At 45.5% G+C, this 12,357-nt stretch overlaps 1 protein-coding gene across 5 annotated transcripts in view; it reads right to left on the bottom strand.

Annotated features, from left to right (window-relative positions):
- ece2b (endothelin converting enzyme 2b) overlaps window positions 1–12,357 on the bottom strand; it is a 26,943-nt gene that overhangs the window by 2,362 nt on the left and 12,224 nt on the right. For 3 of the 5 annotated variants that reach the window (XM_020586487.1, XM_020586485.1, XM_020586489.1), the window contains exons 5-16: window positions 12,200–12,333; window positions 10,343–10,467; window positions 9,012–9,158; window positions 7,552–7,617; window positions 7,224–7,412; window positions 3,968–4,110; window positions 2,871–2,985; window positions 2,100–2,213; window positions 1,853–1,951; window positions 1,693–1,770; window positions 1,399–1,502; window positions 159–269 (exon numbers count right to left, since the gene is read on the bottom strand). In XM_020586487.1, coding sequence (XP_020442143.1) covers window positions 159–269; window positions 1,399–1,502; window positions 1,693–1,770; window positions 1,853–1,951; window positions 2,100–2,213; window positions 2,871–2,985; window positions 3,968–4,110; window positions 7,224–7,412; window positions 7,552–7,617; window positions 9,012–9,158; window positions 10,343–10,467; window positions 12,200–12,333 — 1,425 coding nt within the window. The remainder of the gene's footprint in view (window positions 1–158; window positions 270–1,398; window positions 1,503–1,692; window positions 1,771–1,852; window positions 1,952–2,099; window positions 2,214–2,870; window positions 2,986–3,967; window positions 4,111–7,223; window positions 7,413–7,551; window positions 7,618–9,011; window positions 9,159–10,342; window positions 10,468–12,199; window positions 12,334–12,357) is intronic. The other 2 variants (XM_020586488.1, XM_020586486.1) reach the window with 1 other exon arrangement.

Here is a 12,357-nt window from a genome sequence, read left to right as displayed (position 1 = left end):
TCACAACCTAGACTGTTAACAAATACAAGTGCCTGTTTAAGAGCCAAATAATGGAGTCATATGCATCCAGTCAGTCAACATCAGAAGAGATTACTTCTGTAAACTAGGTCTAATAAGTCGTCTGTTAGCGACACAGGTAAATATGGAGGTAAACAGACTTAGGGTGGTCATGGGTGTAGAAAGGAGCTTGTAGGATCCCAGCAGGGAAGACGATGCTGTTCTTAGTGGGCATGTAGTAGGCATTAACTGTAGGAGGAGTCATACTCCACCTGGAGGAGGACAGGTAACAAGGAGAGAAGGAAAGGGAAGGAAACATGGAGAGAAGGACATGAGGAGTTAAATCCATTTGAAAACCCAGGACTTGAATTCACATCTTCTTCCACAACCAGCACTCCACCTAAACTGCACTAAACGCCTGCTCCGATTCCTCGTCAGATCTGTTCACAAAGCTGCTGTGAGATGTTTGAAGAAAACCAAGATCAGAGAACCAAATACCAAAAAGGTGAAATCTCTCAAGCTGTGATATACTGGTGCAGGGGGACATCCAGGTCCAGGAGAGCCCTGGTGGTTACAGACTTCTTCCATGACAATGCCACACAGTTTGATGATGCAGCTCTAGGCATTTCCTCTCATGGCTTGGTTTTTGGTCTGATAGTCAATGTGAATCATGAGACCTTTTAAATCACGCTTCATCAGCTGAATTTTCTGCTCAGCTCAAATCAAAATCTACAGGTACCAAATTCATAATCAATGCAACTGTTGAATCCAGTGTGGAGTGCCACATAGAGAGCCTGACTACTCCAGGTTTCCATTTTTTAAGACCTTCATTATCTGTATATACAGTGGGTACAGAAAGTATTCAGACCCCCTTAAATGTTTCACTCTTTGTTATATTGCAGCCATATGCTAAAATCATTTAAGTTCATTTTTTCCTCATTAATGTACACACAGCACCCCATATTGACAGAAAAACACAGAATGTTTGCCATTTTTGCAGATTTATTAAAAAAGAAAAACTGAAATATCACATGGTCTTAAGTATTCAGACCCTTTGCTCAGTATTTAGCAGAAGCACCCATCCGTCCATGTGTGTACATTAATGAGGAAAAAAAAAAAGAAAAATGATTTTAGCATATGGCTGCAATATAACAAAGGGTGAAAAATTTAAGGGGGTCTGAATACTTTCTGTACCCACTGTATACACCACCACCTTCAGGACCTCTCTCTTTTCAAACCTCTAACATGTTGAGGTAAACTCTCTGCAGTAGCTGGTGCCAGAGCTAAAACTAAATACTGGAGAAACTTTCAACTTTTGTGAATACAGCCTGATTTGATGAATGTAACATTGGACTTGGTGATTGGTCTTTGTTATGTGTTGGTTTGTGCTGCTGGAGTTACTGGTCTTTGTTGGGAGTCTTCCTCAGCTGGTCGGCCATCACTCGGGCTGAGAAGTTGTAGAAGTTCAACATGTTCTGGAAGAAGCTGTCATCGGACACTTCATACTGAAACACAGCACAGAGCTGTTATAGGACATGTATCAAGGTGTTTGTAACAGCAGGGGGCAGCAGAGCACCACCTGTACACTGACCCCTAAACACCAACCTCTTAAATCAACTACTTCCCCTCATCAACCTGTCCCTCTGTCCCACCTGCCTGCAGGTGAACTAGTGAATACTGACAGCTGTCACCCACCCCATCGTAAACGTCGTCCAGCTCTTTGGGGTCCAGGATGAATTCTGGGAATCCAATCATATCGTAAATTGCATCTGCCTAGCAGGACAGAGAAAGAAACAGTGAGGTGTACATGTGAAGTTAAAGATGCTGACTGCTCTGTTGTCCACCTGCTGTGTACCTTCTCTTTTGCAGCTCGTCTCGTCTGGTCATCCATCCAGCCAAGTTGGTCCAGTGCTTTTTTAAACGCTGAGCGGATCTCATTGATCATCACCTCAGCCTGAGAAAGGCAGACAGGTAAACCAAGAAAGACATACAAGCTGAACTAACCTCAGCAGACCTGTATGAGATCCAGGCCCACCAGTCCCTGCTGTAGTAACTGGATTATGATCTTGTTTTCTGCAGCTGTAATCAGTGCAGTGACTTACGATCTCTTTGCTGTGTTTGTCGAAGGTCGCCTTAACAAAGAGCGCGCCCAGGGCAAAGCCCAGAGTGTCATCAGTGTTCCCAATGCAGGTCTGCCAGCGTGGGGTACAGGACTGCAACAAAACACAACCAGTTAAAACTAGGCAAAACCAGTTGGAAAAAGTTCGAGCCAATAAAAGTCGATGAGAACCAGCTAGATAGTAGCAGACTAGTAAGTGCCTGTTTCCCCATCATCACCAGTACCGCTTTGAACTAGCTACCTCCAGTTAGTACTGATCCAAGCCAGAAAGTTAGACACAATTAAGCCAATTAAAACCGGCTGAAGCAGTTTAAGAAGGTTCCAGGTTCAAGCCCCACCAACCCAGTGCCTTTCTGTGTGGAGTCTGAATGTTCTCTCTGTGCCTGCGTGTTCTCTCCGGGTACTCCGGCTTCCTCCCACAGTCTAAAGACATGCAGGTTAGGTTGACTGGTGACTCTAAATTAGACTTCATCAGGAAGGGTATCTGGTGTAAAACATGCTAAGTTTAGCATGGGGTCAACTGATGATTCGCTGTTGCAACCCCTAACGGGAACAGCCGAAAGTGGAAGAAGAACCAGTTGAAGCAGTCTGGATGGAGTGCGAGAACCTCTAACAGGAAGGAAGATTACCAACCGCAGTAACTGTAGTCATCGTATCATTAGAAGCATTTATACCTGCTGTAGTAAAAGAAATAACTCAGTATCAGTAGGAGCAATAATTGCAGTAATGGAAGCAGTATCTGTAGTATAAGTACCTTCTTGGTCCCATAGAGACTCTCCACCAGTTTGTCCTGAGCGTTCTCAAAGCGTTGATCCAAACTGGCCACAGTCTTCTGAACCAGCGTCCACATCATGTAGTTATTCAGCAGACTGAACAGAGAGAGAGCAGGATCCTTACTATGTTCACCATAGCTTAGCATGCCAACACTAGCTAATTAGCAGTAAATACAAAGAGCTGAGGCTGATTGAATGCTGTTGGATTTGCAAATATTTGGACATACACCGAAGCATTGGAGAAATGAAAATGGTGACCAAATGATGGCGCCAGAAGAAAAGTCAGACGATCAGCAAAATTTTTACAGTTCAGTACAGAACATGAACCTCTGCACCAAATTTTAAAGAAATACTGTCAAAGGACTCTTTCTGTTGGCAATGTAGGGGGTTTCCCCTTCAACTCAGTTTCCCTGAGTCTTGTCTAGTCCAATCAACAGAATGCTTCATTATACAACTGTTGTTAAATCAAGATCAAAGATTTTTCTTGTCAGTCCACTATATGTGCAGGACATACAGAAAAACGAAATACCATTTCTCTCTCACCTAGTATTGAATGGCATACCATTTAGGAAACTAAAATAGAATAATAGACTGAAAAGAATAAGAAAACTAAGTCAAAATGATTAGGGTAAAACTAAATGGTACAACCTAATAGGCTATGACTCAAACCCTGTACAATCAGTGACAGTAGTGCAAAAAATAACAAGAAGATTGTCAGATGGTTGTGAGACTGACATGCACATGAACAGTAGTGCAAATGCAGCAGCAGATTTACATGTAATATAACAAGAAGGGGGAATGTACTGAGTTTTTACAAACAGCAGAGGTAGTCTTTTTATGTTCTGTGGTGGGTCACAATCCAGGGGCAGAGGGGGGGAGGTAATGGACAGTGTTCAGCATCCTCACAGCCTGGTGGATAAAGCTGTAAGTCTGGTGGAGTGGGCCTGAAGGCTCTGATACCTTCTCCCTGAAGGCAGGAGTCTTTAAGTGGGAGTGTGAAGGGTGGGAGGTGTCATCAGCAATGCTGATGGTTCTGCGGGTGATAAAAATGAGGCGGATACTGTATAAAGCTACTCACTTGCGGTTCGTCTTGTTGATGAGGTCAGACACCTGCTGCAGGTACTCTCTGGCATACAGGACAACAGGTTCAGTGTCATTCAGTTCCAGAGAGGACAGGGAGGATGACAGGTAGTCCATCCAGTCCACCACCGGAGCCAGCATCTGGAAAAGGAAACAGACAGTACACAGGAAAGAAGACTAAAAACCAGCTGACAGGGAGACCAGGGGCTGCAGGTCTCAGAAACCTGCAACTTTACATTTCCTGTGTGCTCAGCTTTCAACACTACAAGTGAGCCTCAGCTGCTACTGCTCTTTCAGGAAAGATCAGCCTGATCTCAAACTGGTGCAGGAACAAAGAGCTGAATGTTTTGTGAGGTTTCTAAGTATAATCATTAAGTTGAAGCTAAATATTGGACTGCGTATACATGTGAAGGAGACTGTTGGGAGTCTTAGTTGATGTCTCTCCTTCAGTTTTTAATGCCCACAGGCTTATAGTAGCTTCAACTCTAATAAAATAACCAGATATTTTCTAACACAGGTGCTCATCTTGCAGCATGGTGGTGCTGTGGCCAATACTGTGATGGTTGTGAGATTGAGATGCACATAGACAGTAGGGGGGGGTCACAGTCCAGGGCATGTTTTCCCTGTGCCTGCATGGGTTCTCTCCGGGTACTCCGGCTTCCTCCCACAGTCCAGAGACATGCAGCTTAGTTGACTGGTGACTCTAAACTGTTTGTTTTGAGGATTGAACCAGGACAGTTTCATGTTACCGTTCCTGTTCAAAAGGAAGTCAGAAAGTTACCTCAGGCTGGTCTGTCTCAGTAGTAACCCTCAGTATCAAACAGACTGCACCACCCAGGGGGTGGGGGCGATGTGGAGATGAAAAACTAATCTCTGCTGCAGCTTCAAACAGCCAAAAGATAAAAGCTGCAGACTCCCCACTGTAAAACCTGTGAACCAGGTGACAGAGCCAAAACAGAAACCTGGTACGTTTGGTCCAAACAACAAGAAAGGACCAATAATTACAAGTTTGATGCTCTGACAGGATCAGCAGATGCAGGAAAAATTTAATTCATTGCCAGTAACCTTCAGTGGTTTAACACAGTTTGACTGCAGACAAAGGGCACTGTGAGCAGGATTAGCGACCCAACAGCAGACGCTTCAGACCTTTCACTAGTTCTTCAGCGTTTGACTATTAATCGGCTACAAAACCTAGAGAAGCTGCTCTACTGTCAGGTGTAAAATAGAGTCTCCAGTCTGAAAACAGGGTGCAGTGATCAGCAATGTGGCCTCACAGCAAAAAGGCTCTGGGTTTGAACCTCAGCCAACTGGGGCCTTTCTGTGTGGAGTCAGTATGTTTTTCTTGTGTGGCTTTCCTCCCACAGTCCAGAGACATGCATGTTAGGTTGACTGTGTGTTGGTGCTGTGATGGACTGAGTCTATTCCAGTCGGGGAACAGCAGCGTGGCATGTAAAGACTAACCTTCAGTCTTCAGGCCCAGTTGTTGAATTTGCAGTAAAGAGCTGAAGTGGGGAAGACTGGTTTCCAGTCCTTGCTGTCCATGCTTCTCCATCCAGGACCTCGCCCCCTTTTGCCATTTTCAGTACAAACTGAACTGTAAACCGTGGATGAACATCAACAGTGTGAGCTGGTTGTGTCCATGCTCGTCTTGGTACAAGACAACGCGAGAACTGACATGATCTCATGGGATGTACAGGTTCTGCTGTTCTTCTTCACCCTGTACACTGCAGACTTTATGTACAGCTGACTGAACCGTCACCTGCAGAAGTTCTCTGTTGACTCCACGATCGTTGGCCTCATCAGACGAGGATGACAGGGAGTTGATCTAGGACTTTGCAAAATCGCCTCCAGATCAGTGCGGGGTAGACCGAAGAGCTGACAAACTGGTCAAGAGGGCCAGCTCTGTCCTGCTAGGTCCCTTCAACCCAGTGCAGGTGGTGACTGACAGGAGGATGCTCAACAGTCTGGCATCCCTGCTGGAGAAGGATGCCCACCGCATGCACGAGACTGTCAGCACCGGGCAGCTCCACCCTGAGTTTGTGACGGAGCATTATCGCAGGCCCTTCCTTCCCGTTTCTGTCAGGCTGTACAACCAGCACTGCTGCCCCCATTGACAGATTGAATAACAGTGCAGGATGTTTTTACCTTTTTATTATTATAGCTTTTGTTTATATTGATAATAACGTCTGGTACTTTTTGATTCTTAACACCAAGTGCCTGTTTCTGTCACTTTGCTGCTGTAACAGTGTGAAGGTCCCCGTCGTGGGACTAATAAAGCTTCATCTTATGTTCCAACCATTCAGAGCACAGTTTTGTGTTGTCTAGTGTTTACTCAGCCATCAGCTGTGTGCTGCTTCCTGACTGTCATGGACTAAACATCTGCACATGCTGGTGGAAACGGTGTGTAAATGTGGCCTGATCAGTCTCAGCCACTTGGCATGTGTCCCCACTTTTAGCTGCTTAGCTAGCCCAGCACATTTACACTGATGCTGCTAAAAGAAGTGATTAATGTGTAGTGTCCCACATGAACAAACAAAACTTCAGGATGAAGGCCTCAGAGTCATCTTTGCCGACAGGCACTGCATCTGAAATCTCCATGTTCGTATCAGTCATGTTTATATAATAACCTGTTATCTAACCCCCTCTCAGAGATGCAGGCACATAGCAACAGCTCATGGCAACAGTCACCATGGTGACCCCAGAAGCATCTGCAGCCCTGAAGGACAGAGCTGCAGAGACACTGCAACATACTCAGACCAGTACTACTGATGACAACATACCATCTCTGTTCATGTTAACAAGTGTTTCTAACCTGTAACTGAGCAGCTTTAGAGAATCACCACACCGTACATGTCAGTGAGACACAGTCAGCTGCAGAAGGTGAAGGAAATGATGCACTTCATTAGTACTGGCCCTAAAGAAGCTGCTCAGATGGGATACAGTCTCTTTATAATTAACTTAATTCAGCTGTGAGCTCTCATTTATCCTCCCAGAAAGAAACTCAAATTAAGTGATGAGGTGACACAGGGACAAACCTTTCCCCAGAGTGCAGAAACGTTCACGTCCAGCTGAAGTTACTAAAAGAGAACAAAGAAACCAAGAGGCCTCACAGTCCTTGAAAATGAGCGCAGGGTTTCACCACTACAGGTGTGGGGGACAATCGCATCCATGCAGACATGAACACCACGTTTCACAGAAGCACTTCACTTGGACCTGAACTCAGAAACACACTCGGGCCCTTAGGCGAGCCTTACCTGTAGCTCAGCGATGGTGACCTTGTGGTAGATCTTCTCCTCATCGCGACGTTGGTCCTGTGGGACAGTAATGTTAGCGAGCTCTGACTCAAACTCCAGAATCTGCTGCATCTGAAACTGCGTGGAGCTCCTCTCTCCCCCCAGCAGCATCCCCAGCTCCACCATGTAGTCTAGGTACGCTGCCAGCACCTGGGACCAGCAGAGCAGGAGTGGAAACAGCACACAAGCAGTTCAACTGAAAATTCACACTGGGATTCCTCTTCAAACATCTGTGTTATAAAGTTGACACTGAAGCCTCAAATAATCTGAAGTTGACTTGAACTCTCACCTTCTCATTGGCCGTCTTGTTGAGGTAATAGTCCCTGGACGGCAGGAAGAGTCCTGATTGGTCCACCTGCAGAGGAGATCCACAGGTGAGTCAGACACGTTTCCAAGAGGAAGTCGGGTCAATGACATCTTAGACAAATATATTCAGCTGGGACATTTGTCTGTTTTTGTCTTCAATGCTGTTAATGTTAGTCTTTGGCCATGTAAAGCACTTTGAATGGCCTCTGTGTATGAAGTGTGCTATAAAACAGTGGTCCCCAACCCCCGGGCCGCGGACCGGTACCGGTCCGTGGATCAATTGGTACCGGGCCGCACAAGAAATCATTAATTATTTCCGTTTTATTTATTATCTGAGTCTGAACGATCTTTTATTTTGAAAAATGACCGCATTCTCTCGGTTACATCTCGGTCACTTGAGCGCCAAAACTGGCTTACTTGTGCGACATATTCAGCCTGCTCAATGAACTCAATCTGTCACTTCAGGGGAAAATGACAACTGTCTTCAAGTTGACAGATAAAGTAGCTGCATTTAAAGCCAAACTGGATTTGTGGGGACGGCGCGTCAACAGAGGCATTTTGGACATGTTTCAAACATTAGCGGGGATTTTGGGTGAGACTGAGCCAGAGCCTTCATTCTCCCAGCTGGTGCACGATCACCTGTCTTTGCTTTTAAAAGAATTTGAGCGCTACTTCCCAACCACAAAGGACCCACGAACTGCCAAGGAATGGATCCGCAACCCATTTGTCAACAAACCAGGTGAATCCAGCAGGTCTGTGCAAGAAGAAGATCAACTGCTGGAGATCGCAAATGACGGCGGCCTTAAAAGTATGTTCGAGACAACAACTCTGTCGGTGTTCTGGATTAAAGTCATGACAGAATACCCTGAGATCGCCACCACAGCACTGAAAATCCTGTTGCCATTTCCGACATCCTATCTGTGTGAAGCGGGTTTTTCTGCAGTGACAGCAACCAAAACAAAACAACGGAGTAGACTGAACATAAGCAACACACTTCGGGTGTCATTGTCTCCTATTACCCCCAGATGGGACCGTCTCGTTGCAGAGAAACAAGTTCAGGGCTCCCATTGTTTTAGCGTTATGGGGAGTTAAAAATTTCAACACAGTGGATTCACGTTTATTATATTAACAATATAAACAACCTACGTACCCCCCCGGGCCGCGGTAAAATTGTCGAGCGTTGACCGGTCCGCAGTGATAAAAAGGTTGGGGACCACTGCTATAAAACATAAAGCTGCCTTAATGATGTTCTTCTAAAGACAAGGCAGCCTTTTAAAGCACTATGGAGCTAATCTTTATGGTTTAACCTCGTATTCCTCAAACGCGGTACCTGAAACTTTAGATGAAGCTGCACACCAGCCGACAGTAATTACAGATCTGAACAAGACATTTCCAGGTTCCAGTTGTAGAATCCTTTAAATGGGACTGACTGGTCTGGTTTACCTGGATGACGTTGCTGTTGGAGTTTTTGGGATCAGCACTGACTCCGACGCTGAAGAAAGGCTGAGCTCTGTACGGACCAGAAACCACCTTCAGGACCTCCATGAAGTTGTTCTTCTCCCAGGGACCCGTCAGGTTCCAGCCCCCGATCTGCAGAGAGAGCGAACTGCTCATTACTGCGCACACGCACGCCGATGACTTGACCAGTTGCAGAGCATTCACAGCAGTGGTGGAAAGTAATGGACATTTACTCAAGTACAACTGTGAGGCATTTCCATTCCCTGCTGATTCATACTACTCCACCACCTCCACCACATTTCACAGGGAAACGCTGAACTCTTTACTGCACTCCATGGGTGTTACCAGCTGATTAAGTGATTAGTTGATTGACAGGAAACTTCATTTTTCCACATTAAAATAGTTAATTTCCTGGTTCCAGCTTTTGAAATGTGAAGATTTGCTGCTTTTCCTTTTGATCACTTTAATAAATGTAATTTATGTGCAACAACGTTCAGGATGGGAAACTGCTACGACTTTCTCACTGTTGCCAGGATTTTCACAAACTAAACAATCAATTAAGTGAGAGAATAATGAGAACTTTAATCCACGGTGAAAACAGTAATGAGCTGCTGGTTCGGTTCATGTCCACAACCACATGCAACATTAACTTGACATTAATACTTGAGGCACATTTTTCTGATTACATTTGCATACATAAGTAAAAGACCTGTGCACGTCTTCCACCACTGGTCAACAGTAAAGAGCGAGATCACCACCTTCCTATGTACAAAAACAGCACTGGTTCATTTTTACTCAGTAAAGACTTTCAGTGTGTCTTAGTCTTGCCCACGAAAGCTGCCAAGAGAGAGGAATCAAGGAAGCATGTTATTAATGGCATGAGATGTCCTTTCCTCATCCCTCATCCTTTGGGACACCCTTCAAGCTGTGAGGAAGGATTAGTTAAGGGAATTGGGATGTACCCCATATAACAAAGATGAAAGTCAGAGAGAAGAGAAGCACTAAAACCTAAACGGTTCATCCTCTGGAGGGCACAAGAGAGATCAGGAGCCTTCATGGATCCTGTCCAGCAGTCATCACCCTTCTACTGACCCCGCCTTCACTTCTCCTCACTTGCTGGACTCTGAGACTCCGTTAAACACATTTGTATTTAGGAATCTCTTAATGGAACAAGATTTGACCTGAGGACCCCCACCCCCGAACACATCTATCTCTTCACAGCTTTAGACACGAGCGTTTGTTTAGAGTTTAAGCATGTGACACTGTTGTACCTGACCGATGCAGTTACCATGGCAGCAAGCTATACGAGTTGTTACCTTGGTGATGAGGTCTATGAGAGGCTGAGCTCCCAGCTCTTCGATCCTCTGCGTGTTGAGACAGGACAGGTAGTAGGACTGGGTCTTCTTCTCTGCCTCACTGGTGCCGTTAAAAGTCCCGTTCTCTAAAGAACACACACAGTCAAGGGTTCAAGTTGTCGCTTAAAAGGATGAACTGGCTAGATTTGGTATTAAAAGGTCAAGGTCAGGTCTGTCCCATTCCTGGGACTTTGACTGGTAGGTGGAGGCATATGACCTCGAAGCTGAAATTCTAGTTTTATTTTACTAGACCAGGGAGTGTTAAGTTCATTTTCTAACTTGTTACCACATCTGTGACCTCACTGGGAGGTCTGCAAACTACACAGATCTTGTTACTATACACTGCACATATTTAAAAATTAAAATCCTTCTAACATACAAAGCCCTTAATGACAAGGCTCCATTGTATCTTAAAGACCTCGTAGAGCCTTATCATCCTAACAGAGCACTTCGCTCTCAGAGTGCAGGTTTACTTGTGGTTCCTAGAGTCCACAGAAGCAGAATGGGAGGCAGAGCCTTTAGCTATCAAGCTCCTCTCCTATGGAACCAACTCCCAGTCTCAGTTCGGGAGGCGGACACCCTCTCTACCTTTAAGATTAGACTTAAGACGTTCCTTTTTGATAAAGCTTATAGTTAGGGCTGGATCAGGTGACCCTGAGCCTTCCCTTAATTATGCTGCTATAGGCCTAGGCTGCTGGGGGGCCCCATGATGCTCTGAGTTTCTCTCCCCTCCTCTCTCCCTATGCTTTTATATGCCACCATTACACATTACTAACTTTGTGTCTCCTCTCTCCTGTAGTGTGTCTTCTCTTTCTCTTCCTGTACCTTTCTCCAGGTTGCCCTGGCCCTGGAGCTCTACGTCTCTGACGAGCAGTCACCAGCCACATCGACCTGATCAGTGTTTGATTGTTGTGTCTTGTTGCTTTTCTTCTTTTGTCTCTCCTCTATCCACTCACCCCAACCGGTCGAGGCAGAAGGCCGCCCACCAAGAGCCGGGGTCTGTCGGAGGTTTCTTCCGTTAAGGGGAGTTTTTCCTCCCCACTGTCGCCAAGTGCTTGCTCAAGGGGGATTTGTTGGGATTTTCCCTATGTAATAATATTGATAACAGTAAGGTCTAGACCTTAGTTTGTAAAGTGTCCTGAGATGACTTTTGTTGTGATTTGGTGCTATACAAATAAAATCTGATTTGATTTGAATTTGACATATCAACTTTGAAATGCTTCAGTTACACTGAAAATCACCTTTAAATTCACTGACCTACACTTACAGCCAGAGGAAACACGGTCATCACAGTCTGGGTCAGATAAGATCAGACAGCGTGTGTTACTGAAAGCTTCTCATTGTTTGTTCCAGTATTTGAATGGAAACAGGACACGAACATGAGTGAGCGGGAGGACAACAATACTAAACAAAACCACATGTCCAATCAGTGCAATATCCTGCACCCGAGTTCTTTTATAATCCAGTCCCTCCCTCCTTTTGCATCCATTTCTTTCCAAGTTTTCATAGATTGCAGGTAAATTAAAAATACTGTGTTCTTGCAGGACTGGCCTTCTCCCAGTGGTACAACTCTGCTCTGGTCTACCTACCACCCAGTGTCTTGCATGTACTCCTTCTCAGCCATGTGCTGCCTCAGAAGCAAAACCCAGGGCAGAAAAAGTTCATAAAGTCCCTGCTGCTGCTGCTGCTTGTAGTTTATTTCTTTAACCAACTTCTTCCCCCCCCCCCCCCCCTGGATTTTTGTAGCTGAAAAACAAAGAAAAACTGGAAAACAAAGACACCAGACAGAAGCAGGTCGGGGTGTCCTGTCTGTCTCACCCAGTAGGTGTTTGAGCAGCGCCTGGTTCTGTTCCCAGATGCTGTTGAAAGTGGACCAGCGCGAGCGTCCGTCAGGCAGCGGGTTCTTTCTCATCCAGCCTCCGCAGGCAAACTGGTAGAAGTCATGGCAGGGGGTGGGGGGGGGGGCCCTAGCACCC

The sequence above is a fragment of the Monopterus albus genome, unplaced genomic scaffold (assembly GCF_001952655.1).
Source record: "Monopterus albus unplaced genomic scaffold, M_albus_1.0 scaffold410.1, whole genome shotgun sequence".
Lineage (NCBI taxonomy): Eukaryota > Metazoa > Chordata > Actinopteri > Synbranchiformes > Synbranchidae > Monopterus > Monopterus albus.
The sequence above is the reverse complement of the archived record's forward strand: the minus strand, read 5'-3'. Positions and strand labels throughout refer to the sequence as shown.